The sequence below is a fragment of the Myxine glutinosa genome, chromosome 1 (assembly GCF_964187855.1).
Source record: "Myxine glutinosa chromosome 1, kmMyxGlut1.1, whole genome shotgun sequence".
Lineage (NCBI taxonomy): Eukaryota > Metazoa > Chordata > Myxini > Myxiniformes > Myxinidae > Myxine > Myxine glutinosa.
Genome location: NC_136261.1, coordinates 413,434,550 through 413,461,228, shown reverse-complemented (window position 1 = coordinate 413,461,228; position 26,679 = coordinate 413,434,550). Strand labels below are relative to the sequence as shown.

The 26,679-nt window shown below is 42.7% G+C and overlaps 1 protein-coding gene across 11 annotated transcripts in view; it reads left to right on the top strand.

The window, feature by feature from the left end:
• The window catches only part of LOC144889609 (uncharacterized), a 164,508-nt gene extending 138,370 nt beyond the window's left edge, over positions 1 to 26,138 (top strand). For 5 of the 11 annotated variants that reach the window (XM_078770518.1, XM_078770516.1, XM_078770522.1 and 2 more), the window contains 2 exons: positions 23,563 to 23,703; positions 23,839 to 26,138. In XM_078770518.1, the coding sequence (XP_078626644.1) occupies positions 23,583 to 23,703; positions 23,839 to 25,598 (1,881 nt within the window). In that variant the 5' untranslated portion in view covers positions 23,563 to 23,582 and the 3' untranslated portion in view covers positions 25,599 to 26,138. Of the gene's footprint in view, positions 1 to 10,172; positions 10,331 to 23,562; positions 23,704 to 23,838 lie in introns of all 11 variants that reach the window. The other 6 variants (XM_078770517.1, XM_078770523.1, XM_078770515.1 and 3 more) reach the window with 4 other exon arrangements.
• The last annotated feature ends 541 nt before the right edge of the window (positions 26,139 to 26,679 follow it).

Genomic DNA, 26,679 nt, shown 5'->3' with positions numbered 1-26,679 from the left:
GTCTGTGTCTGTCCACTAACTTTTTTTGTCCCATTTGAGCTTTGTCATCAAGTTTTCAACATAACGTTATTTGGAGGATATGGAGAAGACGAATTAATAATTTGGTGAAAAGGTCAAAGGTCAGTGTCACATAAAATCGTCAATTTTCATGAAATTGACATGGAATTTAAAGAATTTGCATGCTGGGTCACTGCATTGGCTCACCAGTCAATAGCTAGAAGCTGATTTGTTTTTTGTTTTTTTTGTTTTTTTTTAGAACAAACTGTGAAGGTGGAAAAAAAATCATTAATTCTCATACGATTGACTTGAAAATTGAGCAGGGTTTGCATATTGGTTTGCTGAAGCCCATTGCTTTTGTGGTCAAAACTTAAAGGTCGCCTAAAATTGTCAATTTTTTGGTATTTTTTGTTAGATATCTACCATATAAAACACAATGTGTGTTTGTGTATTTGTGTGTCTGTCCCTCTTCATAAGGGTAGGTTTTAAAGGCTTTGAGTCGTGCTTTAGTAGTGGAGGGAGTGGGGTTTTATGTGGGGTTTTAACGGGCAATCTTTGCACACTACTGTCCATCTGTTAAAAGACCTAAAATACTCTGAGGACCCAGAATACCCCAAAGACTCAGAAAACACAAAATACCACAAGGATCCAAAAGACCCCAATGACCTAAAGGATCCAAAAGATCCCAATGACCCTGGACCAAGAGGACCCAATAGACTCCGAAGTCCCTGAAGACCCAATGGACCCTAAACACCCAAAATATCCCGAGGACTCAAAAGTCCCCGAAGACTCAAAAGACCCCAATACCCTTAAATATCCAAGATGCCACAAAGACCCTAAATACCCAAAAGAATGAAAAGGCCCCAATACCCTTAAAAACCCAAAATACCCCAAAGACCTAAAAGACCCTTAGATCCATAAACAAAGACCCATAAAGACCCGAAGACCCATTAAACCTTCAAGACCAAAAAGATTGAAAATACCCAAAGACCACAAAAACCCAAAAGTGCCTGAAGACCCAAAATTCACCAAAGAACTCAATACCCTAAAATACGAAATCACCATGAAGACCCCAAAGACCGAAAATACCCCAAACACCCTTAAAGACCCCAAAAACACAAAAAATTCAAATTACCCCAAATACCCGAAAATACCTCAAAGACCCAGAGGACTGAAAAGACCAAAGGACCCCAAAGACTCAAATGACCCAAAAGACCCCAAGGAACTGGAAGACCCAGAAGACCTAGAGGACCCAAAGGACTGCTGAGGACTCCAAATATCCAAAAGAAGAGTAATTATGTCTCTTACATTGGAATTGTAGATGGTGGCTTACAAACCAAGCCTCAAGGTCGGTGTACAGAGGCATTTTTTTTAAAATCACAATGTATATAAAAGGTGCAGGGAGGTGAAATTTGCTGCATGCAATGTGCAACACGCGCAGAGTAAACCGAGTTTCAATTTACGTCTGTAGAATGTCTAATAAATAAATATAAAAGCACATATGACACTAGGCCCAGGCTTCAGACTTTGGCATGCTCACGCGGCTGCACCATCAAACAAACTGTTACAACCGTCATTTTTGACAAGCTTTATACTGCTTTTCATCATGTTTCGCATATGGAAGACGAATAAGAAGAAGTCCGAATGCAAATTGCACGTGGATGGGCTTTACATTTTAAGATGCTTTCCAGTTTCTTAAAAGTGATTCTTCATTTTTGAGAGAAGCCCGGTGTTGGCTTAGCGGTTAAGTTGGCTGGCTTAAAATCTTAGTGTCTTGAGGGGGTGTTGCATTAGCGGCACATCCATGCTCTCAGCCAAGATCTGAGAATTTCTTAAGTGATTCATTCGAATGCGGATCTGAGAATTTCTTAAGTGATTGGTCACCATCAAGAGGAAACAAATGGGGCCAAAATGATGGATAGAGATAATTGAATGATGAATGATGGATAGATAATAAGGATGACAAATAAAATAAATAAAAAGATAAAATAAAAGGATGATAGATAAAAAGGATGATGAATGATGGATAGATAATAATTCTTATCTTCCCCCATCCAAAACCTTGATCTTTTCTACCCCTGTTAATTTCACCCCAAATCCACTTTTTTGAAATACCAACTTCTTTCCTGGAAGTCCTTGGTGTCCTTGTGTTTTATACTTCTCCCACCCCCCTCCCCCTTCCCACGCCTCCTCTCCCCAAGCTCTCTCCCTCCCACACATCTCCCGATGTCCCTGCTCTCAAATGTTGTGTTTGTGTGCTTCCCCTTCTCTCCCCATCTTGTCTACCACTCCCCTTTTTATATTGTTACGGATTCGGGGTCGGCGCTCCCCTTATCAAGGGGGGTTAATCCCCTTGTCTTTAAAGCTGGCCGTCCCCCGATCCTGGAAGCTATGACGTCACTTCCGGTCGGTATTAGCCAGGGTAATTGGTCAATGGAGTCCCAAATACGTGCTTACTAACCTGACCGTAAAGCGAGGAGATAACTCCCGCTCGGACCGTGGACAAGATGGAAATTGCCGAGCGGTTTAGCAATCCGAAGCCCGAGCCATTAACAAAGGACGAAACCCGATCCTGAGCGGTTTCCCAAATCGTGCCACAGGTACTCGATGGAGGAAAGACGAAAGCGATCGAATAAGAGGAAACCAAAATATAGAAAGAACAAATATGATTTATTAATTATGTACAAAAACCCAAAGAGGAAACGAAAGAGAAAGAATATACAAGAAGAAGAAGAAGCAGCAGTCACAGGGCAACCTTAACTACACAATCTTAACTTAACAACCCCGGACAAACAGACAGACTCACACGGGATGGTAGTGGTAGGAGAGGAAGGTCCAGGCAGATGGTAGGGGAGGAAGGTCCAAGCAGATGGTAGGGGAGGAAGGTCCAGGCAGATGGTTCAGGCGTTGAGGTCCGGCTCCAGGTGTCGACTCATACTGGGGCGAAAACCCGGGCAGGCAGCATGCGCGTACCGTTGGCGCGCGATCGGACCTTATATATGGCAGCGGGGGGGGGGGGGGGGGGTAGTCCTTCGCAAGTCCGTATGCGCCGTTCTCTGCTCGTGACCTCCTTACTCAGCTTCTCAGGTGCTCAGCGCCACTGAATGACTGATCTCAGGCGCTCAACGCCACGCGCATCTGGTACAAATGAGCTCTCTCCGCGAATCAGTCGCTTCCCCTCGCGCAACTGCTCCACTCCACTCAACTCAACTCAACTGTGTAAGGGCGCCGCGCTTGCGCTTATATAGTGCGCTTTTAAATCAAGCCGCGTATTCTCGCACCCCACCCACCGGTGAGTTCACCTCAGCCCTGATTGGATGGCGAGGGCTCACCAACTCCGCCCTTGATGGAACACTGACAGGGCCACGCCTCGTTCTGGGTGCTCCGCCCCCTTCTTCTCCAAGCTTGACCGCGTGCGTCATGGCGTTTGGAGCAGGCGCTAAGGCAAAGGCGCGTAACAATTTGTCAGGAGTTAAGCCGCAAAATGAATGAAATTCAAAAAGGACCTATTTTATTTAATTAATGCAACGCAGAGTCAACTTTTGGGAACACAGCCTTAACTAAACACAGACTAAGGAAATAACTGAGAAGTTCCTATGGTGTCCTACGTGTTGCTTGTGGACTAACTATGGGTGCGACCTTTAACCTTTTAAACGATGAGATATTATTTACAATAATTATTTACAAGTGAGGGGTTCTCAAAACCGCAACAATATATTGTTTGTCTGTTTGATTTTTTTTTTGTGATAAATGTTAGCTCTTTCACGAGCCTTGATTCTCTATACAAAAAAAAGAAGAAAAAAAGGTATTTTAAAAAAAGTTGTGGATGGACACAAAACTTTTTGGATTATTTGGGTAGGTGGATTATTATTTTGCAGATGATCCAGTCATCTTTGCGCAGACTCTGGACATCCTTATGGGGTCGGTCCCTCAAGGTGATGAATGAGGAGTCGGGGCCACTGCGATTATGGGACTCCAGGGTCAACACTAATAGTCCATGGACCAGAGGGGCCTAACGTGCTCCCTCCTCCCCTCCTACCCCCCACCCCTTGATCCTCCCCAATGTACATAATTATGTTCAGTGATGTCTACTTACATGGGAAAAACATGTTAACATCAAAAAAAATTTTTTTGGTATACATGACAAAATGACCCTTTTCCAAAATATCGACCATTTATTGGGCTTTGCGAATTACGTGCACACTAATTATGATAGTTCCCATGGTTACATAGAAACACTGGTCATACATATATTTATGTACATGCATATAATTATGCATACATTATCAAGCAGTCACCATTTTAAAGCATTTTCTTACATCCAATTCTTGTTTGGGTCATTTTGAGAGCCTGTTCTTCATTTACTAAAAAAGATCCGCATGTAGATTCTGTAGCAGCATAGTTTACAACTTGATGAGTTATTTAGCTTGCATATACGCTCAAAAGCAAGATGAAAATTATTTAATGTTTTTTTTTCTTTTTCTTTTTTCAAGAATAATTGGACACCGCACCTTTACTCTGCCATTTCCAGGCGCTGCATAACGTCATTGCCGGGCACTGAAGGGGGCTCGGCAATGACGCACGCTGAAAGGGAGTACTCAGTTTTCACTCTGGTTGTTTTCTTGTTTACTTTCTTCTTTGTTTGTCCGGGCGATATCTCAGCCATCCTTTGAGCGAGGAAGCTGAAATTTCGGCACAATAGCGAGCAAGTACTTTGTCAAAAACAGTATTTTTTGTTTTTTGATCAAGCAATTAATTGATTAGTTATTTAATTATTAGCAATTAATTAAGTACTTATACATTTCCTTTCTCTTCTGGCCATTATCTCAGGCACCTTTAGAGCTAGGAAGCTGCTATTTGGACATGACAATGACCAAGTGTTTTGGCTGCCAAGGCTATTTTTGATGTATTGATTCATCAATTAATCAATGAATTGTTTAATTATTTGATTAATGACTAATGTTTTATTTTTTTATAGTTAGATTCGGATGAAATGGTGGTGGTTTATGTGTTCTATGAGGCAATTGATTAATTATTTCATTCTTTTATTATTATTATTTATTTATTTTAATTGTTAATCATTTATTTATTTTCTTTCTCATCTGGCCAATATCTCAGGCACCTTTTGAGCGAGGAAGCTGATATTTGGACATGACATTGACCAACTGATTTGTCTGTAAAGGGTATTTTTGATTTATTGATTAATCAATTAATCGATTAATTATTGATTGATTAATAAATAAATTATTTAATTTTTGTATGAATGACTTATTTAATGAAATTCCTAAAAGTTACATCTTTGGATGAAGCACTAGTTGTTTAGTTATGCTATTAGCCAATTGATTAAGAAAATATTTTATGAAAATCTTTTAGTGATTTTAATTATGCAATTAATCAATCAAATATTGTGCACTTCTTCCTCCAAATACAGTCTCTATGAGCTACACGGCGGTATTGCCGTGCGCCAGAGGCACCCCCCGGCATTGCCGCGCTGGAGGATATTTAATTATTTGGCATGGGAGCGGTGTACTTTGAATGTATCTGCACTTGTTTTCTTTCTTGTTTGTTTGTCCGGGTAATATCTCAGCCATCCTTTGAGCCAGGAAGCTGAAATTTCGGCACAATAGTGAGCAAGTACTTGTCAAAAATTGCATTTTTTCTTTTTTGATTAATCAATTAATTGATGAGTTATTTAATTATTAGCGATTAATTAAGTACTTATACATTTCCTTTCTCTTCTGGCCATTATCTCAGGCACCTTTTGAGTTAGGAAGCTGATATTTGGACATGCCAATGACCAAGTGATTTGCCTGTAAAATATATTTTTGATTTAATGATTAATCAATGAATTAATTAGTTATTTAATTATTAGTCATTAATTAAGTACTTGTACATTTCCTTTATCTTCTGGGCTTTATCTCAGCCACCTCTTGAGCTAGGAAGCTGATATTTGGACATGACAATGACCAAGTGATTTGGCTGTCAAGGCCATTTTTGATTTATTGGTTAATCAATTAATCGATGAATTATCTAATTATTTGATTGATGACTTATTATTTTTAATTTTTTTATGTTACAGATTCGGATGAAATGGTGGTGGTCTATGTGTTCTATCAGGCAATTGATTAATTATTTAATTTTTTACGATTATTATTTATTTATTTTCATGATTAATCTTTTTTTTTGTTTGTTTTTTTGTTTTTTTGTATACAAGATCGAGGCTCGTGAAAGAGCGAACATTAATCACACAGAAAGACAAACAGACACACAAAACAAATAACATCGGGAGCGGTAGACAAGATGGGGAGAGAGGGGGAAGGACACAAACACAACATTTGAGAGCAGGGACCGAGAGACATGGAGACATCGAGAGAACTGTGGGAGGGAGAGGGCTTTGGGGGGGAGGCATGGGAAGGGGGGGGGGGGTGGGAGAGGTATAAAACATATGGACACTGCCAAGACTTCCAGGAAAGAAGTTGGAATTTCAAACAAGGTGGATCTGGGGTGAATTAGTGGGGGTAGAAAAGATCAAGGTTTTGGATGGGGGAAGATAAGAGATGGTGGTGAACAGCTGTTTTGAAGACCTGGAGGGAGGAGTGTGATTGAAGTGAGTGTGGGAGTTTGTTCCAGAGGTGGGAGAAAAGAGGAATGAAAGAGTGAAGGTGAGCAGAGAGCCGAGATTTCGGCAGTTTAACCATCAGAGGGTGGCTGGCAGATCGTGTGCGACCTGTAGGAATATTTGGGGGACAGAGCACAGAGAGAGCTGGGGGAGCAAGGCCGGAGAGGAGTCGGTAGAAGACAGAAAGACCACCTACCTGCTTGCGGTGAGGGAGTGAAAGGCCCTCAGAGATAGCTTCATCGCGGGAGATTCCAATGATTCTGAAAGCTTTGGATTCAACAGCGTGAAGCCGAGCCAGGTGTGAGGCAGGAGCACCAGCCCATAGGGGAGAACAGTATTCCATTGAGCTGCGGATGAAAGCCTTGTATGTGGTGAGGAGCTCAGGTGTGCCTAGGAAGGACTTCGCACGACGGAGGATGCCCAGTCGGCGACTGGCTTTGGAGGCCAGCTTGGAAATGTGGTTTTCCCAAGAAAAATCATGGCAGATGGTGAGACCCAAAAGCTTGAGCGACAGAACTTCTTGGAGAGGATTGTTGAGAAAGTAGATGGGAGGGTTGTCCAGTCGATCTTTTCGGAGAGACATAGTAAGAGTGTGAGATTTGTCAGGATTGAAAGACATGTTCCACATGTTTGACCAGTCTGTGATTTTGTCCAGGTCTTCAGAGAGTGAGGAGGCTGCAGGCTGCCGATCTGAGGGAAGAGGAATGGAGCGGCAGAGAGTGGAGTCATCAGCAAAGAGAAAAGAGAGAGAGATTTTCTTTCTCATCTGGCCAATATCTCAGGCACCTTTTCAAAGAGGAACCTGATATTTGGACATGACAATGACCAAGTGATTTGTCTGTAAAGGGTATTTTTGATTTATTGATTAATCAATTAATCGATTAATTATTTATTGATCTATAAATAAATTATTTAATTTTTTTATTAATGACTTATTTGTTAAAATTCCTAAAAGTGACATCTTCGGATGAAGCACTCGTGGTTTAGTTATGCTATAAGCCAATTGATTAATAAAATGTTTGATGACAATCTTTTATTGATTTTAATTATGCAGTTAATCAATCAAATATTGTGCACCTCTCCCTCCAAATACAGTCTACATGAGCTGCACGGCGGTATTTGATTAATGACCTTTTTTATTTTTTTTTAGTAACAGATTCTGATGAAATGGTGGTGGTTTATGTGTTATATTATCGAATTGATTAATTATTTCATTTTCTAATGATTATTATTTATTTATTTTCATTATTAATCATTCATTTATTTTCTTTCTCATCTGGGCAATATCTCAGGCACCTTTTGAGCTTGGAAGCTAATATTTGGACATGACAGTGACCAAGTTATGTGGCTATAAAGGATATTTTTGATTTTTTGATTTATCATTTAATCGATTAATTATTTATTGAATCATCAATTAATTATTTAATTTTTTAAATGACTTATTTCATTAAATTTCTAAAAGATACATCTTCGGATGAAGCACTGGTGGTTTAATTATGCTATCAGCCAATTGATTAAGAAAATATTTTTTGCAGTCTCTGGGAGCTGCACTGCGGTATTGCCCGGGGCCGGAGGCGCCCCGGCAATGCGGCACTGTTAGATATTTGTTTTCAGTCTGTTTCTCTTGTTTGTTTCTCAGTCTGAGAGTCCTTTCGGTGCTTTTTTGCAAACTCCAAGTGGGCTTTCATGTGTCTTTCACTGAGGAGAGTGTTCCGTCTGGCCACTCTGCCATAAAGCCCAGATCGGTGGAGTGTTGCATTGATGGTTGTCATTCTGGAAGGTTCTCCCATGTCCACGCAGGATCGCTGGAGCTCAGCCAGATTGACCATCGAGTTCTTGGTCACCTCTTGCCAAGGCCTTTCTCCCCCGATTGCTCAATTTGGCCGGGCGGCCAGCTCTTGGAAGAGTCCTCGTTGTTCCAAACTTCTTCCATTTAAGAATTATGGAGGCCACTGTGGGAACCTTCAATGCAGCAGAGATTTTTTTTTAGGCTTCCCCAGGTCTGTGCCTCAACACAACCTGTCTCCGAGCTCTGCAGGCAGTTCTTTTGACCTCATGGCTTGGTTTTTGCTCTGATATGCATTGTCAGCTGTGAGACCTTATATAGACAGGTGCGTGCCTTTCCAAATCATGTCCAATCAATCAATTGAATTTACCACAGGTGGACTCCAATCAAGGTGTAGAAACATCTCAAAGATGATCAAGAGAAATGGGAGGCACCTGAGCTAAATTTCAAGTGTCATAGCAAAGGGTATGAATACTTATGGCAATGTGATATTTCAACGTTTTTTCTTTTTAATAAATGTGCAAAACTTTCTAAAATCCTGTTTTCTCATTGTCATTATGTGGTATTGAGTGTAGATTGATGAGGGAAAAAATGAATTTAAACGATTTCAGCATAAGGCTACAAAATAACAAAATGTGAAAAAAGTGAAGGGGTCTGAATACTTTCTTAATGCACTGTATGTGGGTAAGTTGTCATTCGGCAAATTTGATGACAAAATAAAGTTTAAACGTTTCCTGGTGTTTAGTTCCAACATTCCGGGTAGATAAAGCCATTAAATGAGCAATGAACCCAATAAATTTGTTGCGACACATACACTACCGGTAAAAAGTTTTAGAACACCTCACTTTTTCCAGTTTTTATTGAAATTTAAGCAATTCAAGTCCAGTGAATAACCTGAAATGGTACAAAGGTAACCAGTAAACTTCTCGAGGTTAAAAAAAAGTTTAGGTCAGCAAAAACGGGAAAATAATGTAAATTGCACAGTTATATTGTAAAAACTAGAACGGGCACTCGGTAGAGCGCATACCTTCGCCGCAGCTACTTTTGTTGCCAAAATAAAAGACTACAAGATCTGTGTAGCAAAGCCGTTGTATTACGTTGTAATATTACGTTGTATCTTATCGCCCTATCATGGTTTATCAATCGGTGAAAAGATACGGAACATATATTTTACGAAAAAAAATTGACGGCTCAGTACGCCGTCATGGTTGACAAACACCGTCTAGATTTTGCACACAAATAATGTCAAGAACGGGCACTCGGTAGAGCGCATACCTTCGCCGCAGCTACTGTTCTGTACTTGGCATGGGAGTGTAGGGAACAGAACAACAAAAATACGATTTTGACCTTTTCGTGACCTTGACCTTGACCTTTGACCCGATTGCTCCCAAAATCTAATCAAATGTGTCCCGTATAATAACCAATCATCCCACCAAATTTCATGCAATTCGGTTGAATACTTTTTGAGTTATGCGATTAACATACACACACACACACATACAAATAAATACACAGCGATCAAAACATAACCTTCCGCTTTTGCGAAGGTAAAAAGGCCTTCTTCAGGGAACAAGTAACGGGCTAACAACTTACAGCTGTTGTGCAGCAATGCAAGTAAATTAAGCCTTGAAAGTTGATGCAAACAATTCCTACAGGTGTCCCAACCTCTGCTGATTACTTGATTACAAACCCCCTGTCTGTATAAAAGCAGTATTGGAACACATTGTTTTACACCCTCTGAAGTATTATTTGGACAATATTGCACTACAGGAAGTTGTATATTGGAAACTTGAGGAAACTCTGACAGGAAGAGGTCTGGCAGACCCAAAGCCACAACAGAATCGGAAGACAAGTTTCTGAGAGTCAACAGCTTGCGTGTTAGGCGGCTCACAGGACAACAGCTTCAAGCACAGCTAACACTGGCCGAAGTAAGCAAGTCTTTTTTTTTTTTTTTTTTTTTTTGCAAAGAGAATCGAGCCTCGTGAAAGAGCTAACATTTATCAAACAAACAAGCAAACAAAGTATATAAAAAGGGGAGCAGTAGACAAGATGGGGAGAGAAGGGGAGGAAGCACACAAACACAACATTTGAGAGCAGGGACATTGGGAGATGTGTGGGAGGGAGAGGGCTTGGGGGGAGGCAGGATAGGTATAAAACGCAAGGACACCAATGACTTCCAGGAAAGAAGTTGGTATTTCAAAAAAGTGGATTTGGGGTGAAATTAGCGGGGGTAGAAAAGATCAAGGTTTTGGATTGGGGAAGATAAGAGATGGTGGTGAACAGCTGTTTTAAAGACCTGGAGGGAGGAGTGGGATTGAAGAGAGTGAGGGAGTTTGTTCCAGAGGCGGGAGAAAAGAGGAATGAAGGAGTGAAGGTGAGCAGAGAGTTTTGATTTTGGCAGTTTAACCATAAGAGGGTTGCAGGCAGATCTTGTGCGACCTGCAGGAATATTTGGGGGACAGAGCACAGACAGGGCTGAGGGGGCTCGGCCGGAGAGGAGTCGGTAGAAGACGGAAAGACCACCAACCTGCCTGCGGTGAGTAAGTGAAAGGCCTTCGGAGATAGGGTCATCGCGGGAGATTCCAATGATTCTGAACGCTTTGGTTTCAACAGCGTGAAGACGAGCTAGGTGTGAGGCAGGAGCACCAGCCCAGAGGGGAGAGCAGTACTCCATTGAGCTGCGGATGAAAGCCTTTTATGTGGTGAGGAGCTCAGGTGTGCCAAGGAAGGACTTCGCACGACGGAGGATGCCCAGTCGGCGACTGGCTTTGGAGGCCAGCTTGGAAATGTGGTTTTCCCAGGAAAGATCATGGCAGATAGTGAGACCCAAAAGCTTGAGTGACAGAACTTCTTGGAGAGGATTATTCAGAAAGTAGATGGGAGGGTTGTCCAGTCGGTCTTTTCAGAGAGACATCGTAAGAGTGTGAGATTTGTCAGGATTGAAAGACATGTTCCACTTGTTTGCCCAGTCTGTGATTTTGTCCAGGTCTGCAGAGAGTGAGGAGGCTGCAGACTGCCGATCTGAGGGATGAGGAATGGAGCTGCAGAGAGTGGAGTCATCAGCAAAGAGCTAGAGAGGATTTTCAAGAGAGTCAGAGAGATCATTGATGAAGACCAGAAAAAGCACAGGGCCCAGAACACTGCCTTGGGGAACTCCAGCATGAACAAGAAGAGGAGATGAGAGAAACCCATTCAGGGCCACACGTTGGCTCCGACTAGAGAGGAAGTCCGCCAGCCATGCGTGGAGATTTCCATGGATACCAAAGGAGGAGAGTTTGGTGAGCAGAGCGGGGTGCCAGACCGTATCGAAGGCACGTGATATGTCGAGGGAGACAGCTCTAATTTCCTGTTTGGCATTGAGGACCTCCATCCATTGTTGAGACAGCAGAAGCAGCATGTCCAGTGTAGAGTGACCTGGTCTGAAACCAAATTGATGATCAGAGATCAAGCCATTGGAGAAGAGGAAAGATTTCATATCCGAAGCAATGATGGATTCCATGACTTTTCTGATAATTGGGAGAAGGCTGATTGGTCTTTAGTTGCTCGGAGCTGTTTTTGCACCTTTTTGTGTAAAAAGGTGATGTTGGCTGATTTCCAAGCAGATGGCAGTTGACCTTGAGCAAAAGAGAGGGTGAAGAGAACAGAGAGAGGAATTGAAAGAGCGGAAGAACAAGATTTTAGGACCCGTGGGCTGATGCCGTCAGGTCCAGTTGCAGAATCAGAGTCGAGGGTTGACAGAAACTTTTCCACCTTGTCAGGAGGAAAGGACACGGAGTCCATGAGCAGCTGGGTACAACGGGGTATGGTGGGTACAGAGAGGGATGGGTTTGGGACACAAGATTTAGAGGCAAACACAGAGTTGAGGCATTCAGCTTTTTCATGTGTGGAGTCAGCTGTGTAGCCGTTTGAGGTAAGGGAGGGGATGGAGGGGGAAGAAACACCAGAAACAGATTTGACCAGACGCCACCAGGATTTGGAAGAGGGAGACAGATAAGAGTGTTCGGTCTTGAGAATGGAGAGATATTGTTTCCTGGCTCTCCTGAGGGTGGACACACACTTGTTTTGGGCTTTGTGAAAGGAAATGAGATTTCCTTCCGTTGGATTTGCTTTCCAGGAGACGAAGGCAAGTTGTTTCTGGGCAACAGCCTCACCACAAGATTCCGTGTACCATGGACGGGAGGAAGGGTATGACAACTGAAGACGAGATGGGATAAATCTGTGCATGAGAGAGAGCAGTTTACTTTGGAAGAATTCCCAGGATGAGTTGATGTCAGAGGTGGTAGAGATGGGAGACCAGTCCAGATGATTGATCGCTGCTTGAAGACCATGCCAGTTGGCCTGAGTGAAATGCCAGACTCGTCGATGCTGAGCATGCTCCCTGAGAATGGTCAGAGAGATGTCCACTTTAACAAGGACATGATCAGATGATCCGATTGGAGCAGAAGAAGAGCAGCAGATATTTTCAGGGAAGTTCGTCATAATCAAGTCTAGAAGAGAAGATGCTCCGTTGACTGAGATCCGAGTCGGGAAATTGACAGATTGTGTCAGTCCAAGTGAGTCGCAGAAGTCCTTTGCTGAGGAGCCATGGCTGGTGAGAGAGGTACCCACACCCAGCCAACTGGCATGGTGACAATTGAAATCACCACATATGAGGAAGAGAGAGTTGGGATGGGTCGATAGAAGTTGGTGCATATTATCAGACAGCGAGATGTAGATGGAGTCATCACTGTTTGGTGGACGGTACAACACACATATGAACAAGAGGTGGGAGCGAAGGGGAAGCCATAGCCAGAGGTATTCCTGGGGGTGAGGTCGAGAGAGTGCAGTGCAGGGCGAGTGAGGAAGAGAGTTTTTGATAAAGATAGCAAGCCCACCTCCAGGACGCGGCTCAGGTTTATCATACCAGAGGATGGAGTAACCCGGGAGAGAAACTAAGGAATCAGAGACATCATGAAGGACGAAAGTTTCTGTTAAGCAGATCACGTCTGGTTTGTCAGAAGCAACCTGAATGGAGATATCAGTTAAGTTTGAACGAAGGCCCCAGATGTTTGAGGTCCATACCGTTAATGAAGAGGAAGGGGGAGCATCGGATACAGAACGGGGGGAGGAGGGGCAGGGTAAGATGTGGAAGAGGTGGAAGAGGTAGGGAGAGCTGTTGAAGGTGTGTCAGAGATTTCAGAATAGCTCGGAGAAAGGGAAGGATGGGGCGGACAAAAGGTTTGATGGTAATTGGGTGAGGCACAATGAGGTGTTATTTGAGGAGGGGGAAGAGCGAGGCAGAAGGTTGGGGGAGATGGAGGTGAGAGTTGGAAGGGGGAAGAAACGGGGAGGTGCTTTGAGGAGAAGGGGTGAGAGGGGGGAAATGGAGAAGAAATGAGGGTGGGGAGATTTGAAGGGGAGGGGTGAGGGGGAGTTTATGAGGGGAGGGGTTAGGGGGGAGTTTAGGAGGGAAGGGACAAGGGGAGGGATTTGAAAGGGATGGGAGATGGGGGAGATTTGGAGGGTAGGGGGGAGTCTCGGAGTGGAGGGGCAAGGGGGAGTCTTAGAGGGGAGGGGTGTGGGGGGGGAGTTTAGGAGGGAAGGGGCAAGGGGTGAGATTTGAAAGGAATGGGTGATGGGGAAGATTTGGAGGGGAGGGGTGATGGGGAAGATTTGGAGGGAAGGGTTGATGGGGGAAGATTTGGAGGGGAGGGGTGTTGGGGAAGATTTGGTGGGGAGGGGTGAGATTGGATTTTCGAAAGTGTACGATTAATGGGAAACGAACATTTATTGCAAAATGAGTTTCTTGTGACCTTCGAGTCAAAAATACGTTTAAGGACTCTGGAGGGAGGATGGAATGCAGGAGAGTTTAGGGAATGTAGAAAAGAAGCACTGTAAGAGATGGATTTTTTTGGGGGGATGAATAGATTTGGTGAGCAAGTCGAAAGCAACCTTTTAAAGAAGAAGAAGAAAAAGGTGTTATAATATGTGTTATAAGTCTTATTTTCAACTGTGAAGAGAAGACTTCGAGCTGCAGGTTTGACAGGTTGAGTGGCAGTAAGAAAGCCATTGCTAAGATGGCAAAATAAGAAAGAGAGGCTTGCCTGGGCCATGAAGCACCGCCAGTGGACTACTGAAGACTGGAAGAAGGTCTTATGGACCGGTGAATCAAAATTTGAAATTCTTGGTTCATCACGCAGGGTTTTTGTACACCGTCGAGTCGGCGAAACAATGGTTTCTCCGCGCGTGACACCAACTGTCAAACATGGAGGAGGAAGCGTGATGGTCTGGGGCTCTTTTGCTGGATCCAGAGTCGGCGACTTGCACAGAGTGACTGGCCCCCTGAACCAAAAGGGTGACCACAGCATTTTGCAGCGCCATGCAATACCCTCTGGTATACGCCTAGTTGGTCAGCGGTTCATCCGACAGCAAGATAATGACCCTAAACACACCTCCAGGCTATGTCAAAACTACCTTCGAGGAAAAGAACAAGACGGTAGGCTTCAAATCATGGAATGGTCAGCACAGTCTCCAGACTTAAACCTCATCGAGCTGGTTTGGGATGAACTGGACAGAAGGGTGAAAGCAAAGCAACCTACAAGTGCAACACATTTATGGGAACTTCTGCAACAGTGTTGGGAAGAACTTCCCGAACAATATTTGATTTCCAATATTTGATTTTGACTCTTCCCCTAGCATGTTCAGAAAGAATGCCACGAGTGTGTTCGGCAGTTATATCTGCAAAAGGTGGCTACTTTGCTGAGTCAAAAATTTAAATAAAATTTTGTTTAACAAAATGATTCAATGATTTCTTTTTTAATCTCCAATTGTTTATTTGTTCTATGCTTAATTTCAGAGTACTGTACATTGAGACATTAAACTGCGTAAATGTCAATAAAAACTAGAAAAATTGAGGTGTTCCAAAACTTTTGACTGGTAGTGTACATCCATCTCGGATATTGAAGCATGATTAGATATTTTTTGTGGAACCCAAAAAAGAATCTTGATTACACATTTGGTCTGGTGCACGACATTTTCCTTTGAGTTCAATATTGATATTTTATTTTGTTTTAGAGCTAAGGGGCCAAGTTCTGTATGCAGTTTTAAATTGCATTCTCAGATGGTGCAAGTTAACTGCACAATTTTTGAAGACGAACATGTGCTGCCATATTTATATTTGTTTTCCTCTTCTTCTCCCCTTGGGAGGGGGGGGGGGGGTCACGGGGGTTCATTTTCATCTTTTGTTTTCGTTCATGAGCAGTGTACACTCTACAAGTGAACTATTTCTTTATCATGATGTGTAGAAGGTGCAACTCTTCCCCTAGGATGTTTAGATTGATGCTTTTAAAGAACAATTTGTCCATTACTGCATTATATTCACCATATCTTTGTGTATTGTATTCCTCTCATTGAATTTCTCCATTTTCCGAAATATATATGAATTGTATTGAATTGTTTACTCATAGACTGTTTTAGATGTGATAACCATAAACTGAAAAAAATCTTCGTCTGCCTTTTCACAAAAACATCACATGGATTGATAAACTTGTCAGAGATCAACAGTCTTCATTAAATGTCCAGGAAATAAGTCAAATATCCCAAACATATTGATACTCTCTCAGACAATCTGTCCCCACAAAATATGTTCCAGAAGTTGATAATGAAAGTGATTTTGCTAATCTCCATAATATCACATTTTAAAAAGTATTGTTACGTTTGTGGGGGTTAGGCAATGATTACCTCAGAGCAGGGGTTCCCAACCTTTTTGTGTTATGGCCCCCCTTGGCTCCCAGAGCACATCCCAAGCACCCCCCCCCCTCCCTTTCGTGAGGGTAGAGCGGCGGAGCGCGTGTAAGCAGGCTCGGGGAGTCTGGGGGCATGACCCCCAGAAAAACTTTGATTTCTAGATGCTCTGCGGTGCATTCTGAGATGTGTTTTTTCCTTTAATTGGCTATTTTGCTTGTATGAGAGTTGGTAAATTATTACACAGAAAATGAGGAATTCCAAGTAGCCAACATGAACATTTAGTTCCATCGTTTTTTTTTTCTGTTCCTTACTGGCTCCCAACTACATCATTTTTGGAAGAAGCAAACAAAGCAACATCGTTCGAATGATGCATGTTTGATATGAGATTTTAATATTATCAGTAGCAACACTATGGACAGCATAAAATAGAACTGTCACACAAGAAAACAGTATGAAAATGTTCCAAGTCAAGAATATGTGAAAACTAAAAACCTCTGTTGTGTCTGTATTTAACGCAGCGTGCTATAATCTCACAAAAAGAAACTCAATTCGACAACAACTCAGGTAATCAAAACTAGGGACGTAGCGCATGCGCCGTAAAAGTGAATTAAAAACTCAGTGGGATGGCTGAAATTGCATTTTAGCTACCAATTGGGGTATCCATGGTTGAGTCACATTCAGGGCACAGCGGAGGTCATCTTCCACGTGGAGCCGATTACGCTGTTTGGATTTGATATTCAACAACGTGGAAAACCTTGTTTCGCAGAGATAGGCAGACGAGAATGGCAGAAGCACCCGGATAGCTATCTGGCTGATATTAGAGTGGTGACCCATTCCCACTCAAAACTCCATCAAGCTCTTCTCTTCGAATGTGTCTTTGGCAAATTAATCGTTTTGGAGATCCAGGAATTCATCTTGCATTGCCTCTGGCATGCTCTCCACGCAAAGGTTGATGGAAAAAGGATTCCTCACAATTTTTGCCTCATTGTCATCTAAATCAGGAAAATACTTATGAGAAATTCTAGCTCCAGTGACTGCAGATGCTCAAGAATGTCATTTTTCAGTACGGGATCAAGCTCTTTTCCCATGCTGTCTTGCAATTCAGACATTCTTTTGAACATAGCAATGTTTCCTGTGTTCACTTTCCTGCGCCAGTTTTGGATTTTGGCAACAAATCCTCTGAGATGATCGTGGAAAATAATAATATTAGTCGCTCTTCCTTGGAGCTTGAGCTTCAGCTGGTTTTGCTGCTTGAAAATGTCAGCAAGATAAGCAAGTCGTTCCTTCCACAATTCTTCGTCGTAATGCTGCAGGAGGTCATGTTTCCCTTGAAGATTCAAGAAATGTTTGACTTCCGCACGAAGTTCAAAGACGCGGTTCAGAACATTCCCTCTCAAAAGCCAGCGTACAGCAGTATCGTGCAGCAACGTTTCATGTTCCGCGTGAAATGGGTTTGGGACACAAGATTTAGAGGTAAACACAGAGTTGAGGCATTCAGCTTTTTCACGTGCGGAGTCAGCCGTGTGGCCGTTTGAGGTAAGGGAGGGGATGGAGGGGGAAGAAACACCCGAAACAGATTTGACCAGACCCCACCAGGATTTGGAAGAGGGAGACAGATAAGAGAGTTCGGTCCTGAGAACGGAGAGATATTGTTTCCGGGCTCTCCTGAGGGTGGACACACACTTGTTTTGGGGTTTGTGAGAGCCTTCCGTTGGATTTGCTTTCCAGGAGAGGAAAGCAAGTTGTTTCTGGGCAATAGCCTCACCACAAGATTCCGTGTACCATGGACGGGAGTAAGGATATGACAACTGAAGACGAGATGGGATAAATCTGTGCATGAGAGAGAGCAATTTACTTTGGAAGAATTCCCAGGATGAGTTTATGTCAGAGGCGGTAGAGATGGGAGACCAGTCCAGATGATTGATGGCTGCTTGAAGACCATGCCAGTTGGCCTGAGTGAAATGCCAGACTCGTCGACACTGAGGAGGCTCTCTGAGAATGGTCAGAGAGATGTCCACTTTAACAAGCACATGATCAGATGAGCCGATTGGAGCAGAAGAAGAGCAGCAGACATTTTCAGGGAAGTTAGTCATAACCAAGTCCAGAAGAGAAGATGCTCCGTTGACTGAGATCCGGGTTAGGAAATTGACAGATTGTGTCAGTCCCAGTGAGTCACAGAAGTCCTTTGCTGAAGAGCCATGGCTGGTGAGAGAGGTACCCACACCCAGCCAACTGGCATGGTGACAATTGAAATCACCACATATGAGGAAGAGAGAGTTGGGATGGGTAGATAAAAGTTGGTCCATATTATCAGACAGCGAGATGTAGATGGAGTCATCACTGTTTGGTAGACAGTACAACACACATATGAACAAAAGGTGGGAGCGAAGGGGAAGCCGTAGCCAAAGGTATTCCTGGGGGTGAGGTGGAGAGAGGGCAGTGCAGGGCGAGTGAGGAAGAGAGTTTTTTTATAAAGATAGCAACCCCACCTCCAGGACGAGGCTCAGGTCTATCATGCCAGAGGAGGGAGTAACCTGGGAGAGATACCAAGGAATCAGAGACATCATGAAGGAGGAAAGTTTCTGTTAAGCAGATCATGTCTGGTTTGTCAGAAGCAACCTGTATGGAGAGATCAGTCAAGTTTGAGCGAAGGCCCCGGATGTTTGAGGTCCATACTGTTAAAGAAGAGGAAGGGGGAGCATCGGATACAGAACAGGGGAGGGGGCGGTAGGGTAAGATGTGGAAGAGGAGGAAGAGGTAGGGAGAGCTGTTGAAGGTGTGTCAGATTTCAGAATAGCTTGGAGAAAGGGAAGAATGGGGCGGACAAAAGGTTTGATGGTGATTGGGTGAGGAGCAGTGAGGTGTTATTTGAGGAGGGGGAAGAGTGAGGCAGAAGGTTGATGGAGATGAAGGTGAAAGTTGGAAGGGGGAAGAAGTGGGGAGGATGCTTTGAGGAGGAGTGGTGAGAGGGGAGTCTAGGAGGGGAGGAGCGAGTGAGAGTCTCGGAGGGGAGGGGTGTGGGGGGAGTTTAGGAGGGACGGGGCAAGGGGCAAGGGGGAGATTTGAAAGGGATGGGTGATGGGGAAGATGTGGAGGGGAGGGGCAAGGGGGAAGATTTGAAAGAGATGGGTAATGGGGATGATTTGGAGGGGAGGGGCAAGGGGGTAGATTTAGAGGGGAGGGGTGATGGGGAAGTTTTGGAGGGGAGGGGTGATGGGGAAGTTTTGGAGGGGAGGGGTGATGGGGAAGTTTTGGAGGGAAGGGGTGATGGGGAAGACTTGGAGGGGAGGGGGAAGATTTGAAAGGGATGGGTGATGGGGAAGATTTGGAGGGGAGGGGCAAGGGGGTAGATTTGGAGGGGAGGGGTGATGGGGAAGTTTTGGAGGGAAGGGGTGATGGGGAAGTTTTGGAGGGAAGGGGTGATGGGGAAGATTTGGAGGGGAGGGGTGAGATTGGATTTTGATAAGTGTACGATTAATGGGAAACGAACATTTATTGCAAAATGAGTTTCTTGAGACCTTTGAGTCAAAAATACATTTGAGGACGCTGAAGGATGGGTGGAGTGCTGGAGAGTTTAGGGAATGTATGAAAGAGGCACTGTAAGAGATGGAATTTTTTTTTGGAATGAATACATTTGGTGAGCAAGTCGAAAGCATCCTTTTATAGAAGAAGAAGAAAAAGGTGTTATAGTATATGACAGAATAGTTCTTCAGGGGACAGTTTAAACATTTTTTTAACAACATGGTCGAAGAATGAACGAACAAATAAGAACGAACAAACGGATAAGAACAGAGAAGGAATTGTTTTGTTTTTTGTTTTGTTTTTTGAGTTGAGATTTTAAAACAAGGAAGCATGGGGGTGAAAAGATCGGGAAAAACAGAGACCGAAAGTAATTGCAGCGCAATCGAAGAACCGCTGAGACAAAAACAAAGCCTCAAGCCAATGTCGGACACGGTAGCCTACTACACTAGGCCTCAGAATACGCGACACGAACTAACCGACGATTCTGTACACAGGTATGAAAAACCAACACCGAGAAGCCTATTAAAGACACGCCAATAGGTACACGCACCGAAAGAAAGATCAGTTTTAACAAAAACACAATTGTGAAAAATTACTTAACTTCGAAACCGTGCGCGCATGGACAGCTTTGAAGAGACGTGACCTCCAATCTTGCGCATGCGCAGACTCTCCAATGCGCATGTCACGAATGTCACCCTTGTCACCCTTGTCACAATGTCACATGTCATGTCACCCTTGTCTGTCTGTCTATTTGTTACTTGGCAAAAAATCCTTTTTTGACAAGTATATTGATCACTCCAGTTTGTGTGTTTGTCTGTCTGCTCACTTATACTCGTCTACAGGTCACAGTTTTAAACCGATCTTCATGAAACCACCAAACGGTAGCGTTGGTGATCTGACAGAATCGTCTTTATTTTTGATGTTAAAAGGTCAAAATAGGCCAAAGGTCAACCACTTTTATTTTCTAGAATCCTCAGTTTTCATCCGATTGACTTGAACCTTGAATATGATTCACATATCAGCTAACTGAATTCAACCATCAACAATGTTTGACATCAACATCGGCCAAAAGGTCAACAATTCAAATTTCTAAAATCCTCAATTTTCATCTGATTGACTTGAAATTTGAAGAGGATTTTCATATTTGCTGAATGAATTCAACCTCCAACTATTTTTATGTCAACATACGTCGTAAGATCAACAAATGCCAAAGGTCAACCAGATTCTTCAAATTTCTAAAATCCTCAATTTTCATATGATTGACTTGAAATTTGAATAGGATTTTCATATCGGTGAACTGAATTCAACCGCCAACTATTTTTCAGATCAGCATCGGTGATAAGGTCCACGACCTATTCGAATTTCTAAAATCCTCAATTGTCATCCAATTCACTTGAAATTTGAAGAAGATTTTCCTATCAACGAACTGAATTCAACCACCAACTACATTTGAAGTCAAAAGGATGCGCTGCTGAGTGCCATTCAATTTTATTTTTTTCATACAAAGTTGAGGCTCGTGTAATAGTTAACAAACAAAATATATATAATAAAGGGAGCGGTAGATGAGAGGGGAAGAGAGAGGAAAGTACATATGCACAATAATAGTAGAGAACAGTGACATTGGTAGATTTGTGGAGGGGTGGGGGAGTGGGGATAAAATGCTATAAAACAAATGGACATGACTGACTTTCAGGAAAGAAGTCAGAATTTGAAAAAGGTGGATTTGGGGTGTATTAACGGAGGTAGACAAGATCAAGGATTTGGAGGGGGGAAAACAAGGGATGGTGGTGAACAGCTGCTTTTAAAGACCTCGAGGTAGGAGGGGGATTGAAGAGAGTGTGGGTGTTTGTTCCAAATGCATGAGAAAAGAGGAATTAAAAAGTGAAGGTGAGCAGAGAGTCTTGCATTTGAAAGTTTCACCAGAAGAGGGTTGTTGGCAGATCTTGTGCCTCCTCAAGGAATATTTGGGGGACAGAGTACAGACAGGGTAGGGGGAGATAGGCCAGAGAGGAACCATTAGAAGACAGAAAGACCACCAACCTGCATGCAGTGCGAAAGTGAAAATCCCTCAGAATCGGCTTCATCGTGGGAGATACCAATGATACTAAAAGCTTTGTTTTCCACAGCATGAAGTATGAGGCAGGAGCATCAGCCCAGAGGAGTGAGCAGTACTCCATGAAGCTAAATATGAACGCCTTGTATGTGGTGAGAAGCTCAGTAGTGCCAAGAAAGGGCATCGCACGACAGAAGATGCACAGTCAGCGGCTGCCTTTGGAGGCCAGCTTGGAAATGTGGTTTTCCCAGTAAAGATCATGGCAGATAGTCAGACCCAAAAGCTTGAGTGACAGCGGGTTTTCCAAACAGTCTTTACGAAGAGAAATAGTGAGGGTGTGAGATTTGTCAGGATTGAATGACATGTTCAACTTGTTTGACCAGTTTGTGATTTTATCCAGTCTGCAGAGAGTGAAAAGGCTGCTGCTTGCCAATCTCAGGGTTGTAATATGGAGTGGCAGAGGGTGGAGTCATCAGCAAAAAGATAGAGAGGATTTTCCAGCGAGTTGGAGAGATCATTAATGAAGACAAGAAAATGCACAGGGCCGAGCACACTTCCTCGAGGCATTCAAGCCTGGACAGGAAGGGGAGATGAAAGGATTCCATTCAGAGCGAGACGTTGACTTTGACTGGAGAGGAAGTCCACGCCATGTGTGAAGATTTTCATAGATACCAAAAGAGGAGAGTTTCGTAAGCAGGGCGGGGTGCCTGACTGCATTGAAGGCACGACATATGTCAAGGGAAGACGGCTCTTAATTCCTGTTTAGCATTGAGGACCTCCATCCATTGTTTAGACAGCAGAAGCAGCATGTCCATGTCCATGGTAGAGTGGTCTGGTCTGAATCCAAAATGATGATCAGAGATCAAGCCATTGGAAAAGAGGAAGGATTTAATATCAGAAGCGAATGTGGATTGGGAGTAGGCTGATTGGTCTGTAGTTGCAGGAATCTGTTTTTGCACATTTATTGTGTAAAGCGGTAATGTTGTCTGATTTCCCAGTATATGGCAGATGACCTTGAGTAAAAGAGAGGGTGAATAGTACAGAGAGAGGGTGTGACAGCACGGCAGAGCAGTATTTTGGGACCTGTGAGTTGATGCTGCCTGGGCCAGTTGCGGAATCAGAGTCGAGGTTTGACAGAAACTTCTCTACCTTGTCGGTAAAGAAGGACACAGAGTCCAGGAGCAGCTGGGTACGACTGGTTAATGTGGGTACAGAGAGAGATGGTTTTGGGACACAAGATTTTAAGGCAAACACAGAGTTGAGACATTCAGCTTTTTTCCGTACAGTGTCCAGTGTGTAGTAATTTCAGGAAATGGAGGGAATTGGAGGGGAACTAACACGAGAAACGTATTTGTCCAGATACCACCAGGACTTGGAGGAGGGAGACAAGTTTGAGAGTTCAGTCTTGCGAGTGGAGAGATATTATTTCCTGGCTCTGCTGAGGGTCGATACACACTTGTTCCGAGCTGTGTGAAAGGATATTTTGAGAAATTTTTACCGCCAGTAAATTCCAGAAATTTATTTTGATTAATTTTACAATCTTTATTTTATTTAAATTGAATTAAACACGGAAACACTGTTGAACACAAATCGCCTTATTTTTACTTCCACTATCCTCCAGTTTAGCAGTACTTCGACATGTTAAATAGGGTGGTGTATCACTGATACACTGCATCAGGGTCATGTAGAGGACTGTTTCAATAGTGCTTCACATCCGGAATTTTTGTTTTTAACAATGTTTAACTTCATTGTTATATTTAAATTGAAGTGCACATTCCATGGCGTAACATGATCGATGAACTCTAAAGATAGTTCTCAATCTCATTTACCTGCAAAAGACTGATGCTGATTTGTACACAGGTGATGTCCATCCTGTAAATATGGAAGGCAGACAACACAACAACGATTCATCTGTCACAGAAGATTCAAAATGTGCTTCAGCAAAGGAAGGTTCAGATGATATTCACATGACAAACAGAAGTGCCTCCTCTTTTGCAACTGGTGAGTGGAAACGTAAAAAATTCACAAAAATTAACAAATCTTTTGTGTTGAGAAAATCTAAAATTTTCTGAAAAGTGTTAAATATTTTGCATTTTGATTTTGACAAAAAATAAAATGTGTTCTTTGTTTCTGTAGAACAATCCAGAAGTAAAATGGGACAAATGAGGTCCAGTCACAGCTTGACAAAAAAGAAGAAGCCTTTTTTGAAGAAACAATCACGAAATCAAGACTCACTTCCTGTAAAATACAAGTCTGGGCCTCGCAACACCAATATTAATATTAAATTAAACAAACACAAAAAGGTGCAAAAACGGCGAATACCTTATAAGTGTAATGTATGCAGAATGGATTTTGCTTCAAAGAGTATCATCAAAATACACATGAGGATCCACACTGGAAAACACCCTCGCAATTGCTCTGTCTGTGATAAAGGTTTCTTAACAAAAATCAATTTGAATAAACATATGAAGATCCATACAAGAGAGCGTCCTCACAAATGCTCAATATGTGATAAAGGTTTCTCTCAAAAAGGCAATTTGAAAGCACATATGAGGATCCATACAGGAGAGCACCCTCACAAATGCTCGATATGTGATAAAGGTTTCTCTCAAAAAGGCAATTTGAATAAATCTATGAGGATCCACACAGGAGAGCGCCCTCACAAATGCTCGATATGTGATAAAGGTTTCTCTCAAAAAGGCAATTTGAATAAACATATGAGGATCCACACAGGAGAGCGACTTCACAAATGCCCGATATGTGACAAAGGTTTCTCTCATAGCAACAGTTTCAAATTACATGTGAGGATCCACACAGGAGATCAACCTCACAAATGCTCGATATGTGATAAAGGTTTCTCTCAAAAAGGCAAATTGAAATCACATATGAGGATCCATACAGGAGAGCGACCCCACAAATGCTCGATATGCGATAAAGGTTTCACTCGCAAAGGCAATTTGAAATTACATGTGAGGATCCACACAGGAGATCAACCTCACAAATGCTCGATATGTGATAAAGGTTTCTCTCAAAAAGTCTATTTGAAATCACATATGAGGATCCATACAGGAGAACGTCCATATAAATGCTCGATATGCGACAAATGTTTCTCTCATAACGTCAGCTTGAAATCACATATGATGATCCATACAGGAGAGCATCCTCTCAAATGCTCGATATGTGATAAAGGTTTCTCTCAAAAAGGCAATTTGAAATCACATATGATGATCCATACAGGAGAGCATCCTCTCAAATGCTCGATATGTGATAAAGGTTTCTCTCATAAAGGCAATTTGAAATCACATATGAGGATCCATACAGGAGAACGTCCACATCAATGCTCGATATGCGACAAAGGTTTCTCCTATAACGTCAGCTTGAAATCACATATGATGATCCATACAGGAGAGCATCCTCTCAAATGCTCGATATGTGATAAAGGTTTCTCTCAAAAAGGCAATTTGAAATCACATATGATGATCCATACAGGAGAGCATCCTCTCAAATGCTCGATATGTGATAAAGGTTTCTCTCAAAAAGGCAAATTGAAATCACATATGAGGATCCATACAGGAGAGCGACCCCACAAATGCTCGATATGCGACAAAGGTTTCACTCGCAAAGGCAATTTGAAATTACATGTGAGGATCCACACAGGAGATCAACCTCACAAATGCTCGATATGTGATAAAGGTTTCTCTCATAACGTCAGCTTGAAATCACATATGATGATCCATACAGGAGAGCATCCTCTCAAATGCTTGATATGTGATAAAGGTTTCTTTCAAAAAGGCAATTTGAAATCACATATGAAGATCCACACAGGAGAGCTGAAATCTGAAATAGCAGGATATGAAAAATTAGGTGAAGAAGATTTCGGAATTGAAGAAACCTGAATATGTACCAGTGATATTTGGAGCAACAGGGAATCTGGATGATCAAGAAAAGCCTAACAGTACTAATAAAGCATTCCAGGGAATATGACAACAAACAAACTACAGTGGAGGCTGTCAGAGGTTCTGTGGGGATTCTAAAACGAGCCCTTGGAACAAAGCTATAAGAATGAAGTTTCACAAACCAGTTCATGAATGAATGATCCTTTACTGAAAAAGGGATCTGGGAGAACTTCCTTTTTTTTTTTTTTTTTTGGTTCTTTTTTGATTGTGACCAATGTTTAGGAATTTTGTTTTCTCATTGATTTAGTTGTTTTTTTTTGTCCCTTTTTGGTTATGCTCTGATGGGATCTTGCCATGGCAGTTTGAACATCAATTTTTACTCAATCTTAGCTGAAGTACATGTTTCATTGCCACGTGTGTTAGCAGAACACCCTTGTTGTAAAATCGTTTATCAGAAGAAGACTCCTGCTTATGTTTTTCATGAAACTTGAATTTGTGAAGAGTTTCACAATAAAGAGAGGTCCTCAAAGCACAAATGCACCGTCTGTGTTATTGTGAATATGTAATGCCACATTATGGTGAATTATCAGTCAATGAAGAGTTTGGAGTGCGCATATCCCCAGAAGTAATCCTGATCTAACCAGTTGAAAACCTTGCACAACATTTACCATCATGGCATGACTGCACTTCATGACATCACTGATTGCTGCCAAGCACCTCGGTTATACAGGTCCTAACGTGGAAGAAAGGCCACACAGATTGTTGCCACCACATTTGTCTCAACATCAATGGTAATGCATTGTTAATGGAGGGAATACCTTTGAACACAGACTTCCAAAGAAAGGAAGAGGGGAACGAACCTCTCCCCCATCCCCCCCCCCCCCCCCTCTCCAACAAACCCCAAAGTTGAGATTCAAGTCGAAGTCGATGTGGCCACTGGCCAGACCAAGAGGTAAGAATTATTCAAAAAAAAAATCCAAAACCAGATCCTTGCAACGACAGACCAATCAGCCTGGTCCCAGTCATCAGCAAGGTCATGGAATCCATCATATCACTCCCTGACTTCCCCCAATAATCAGCA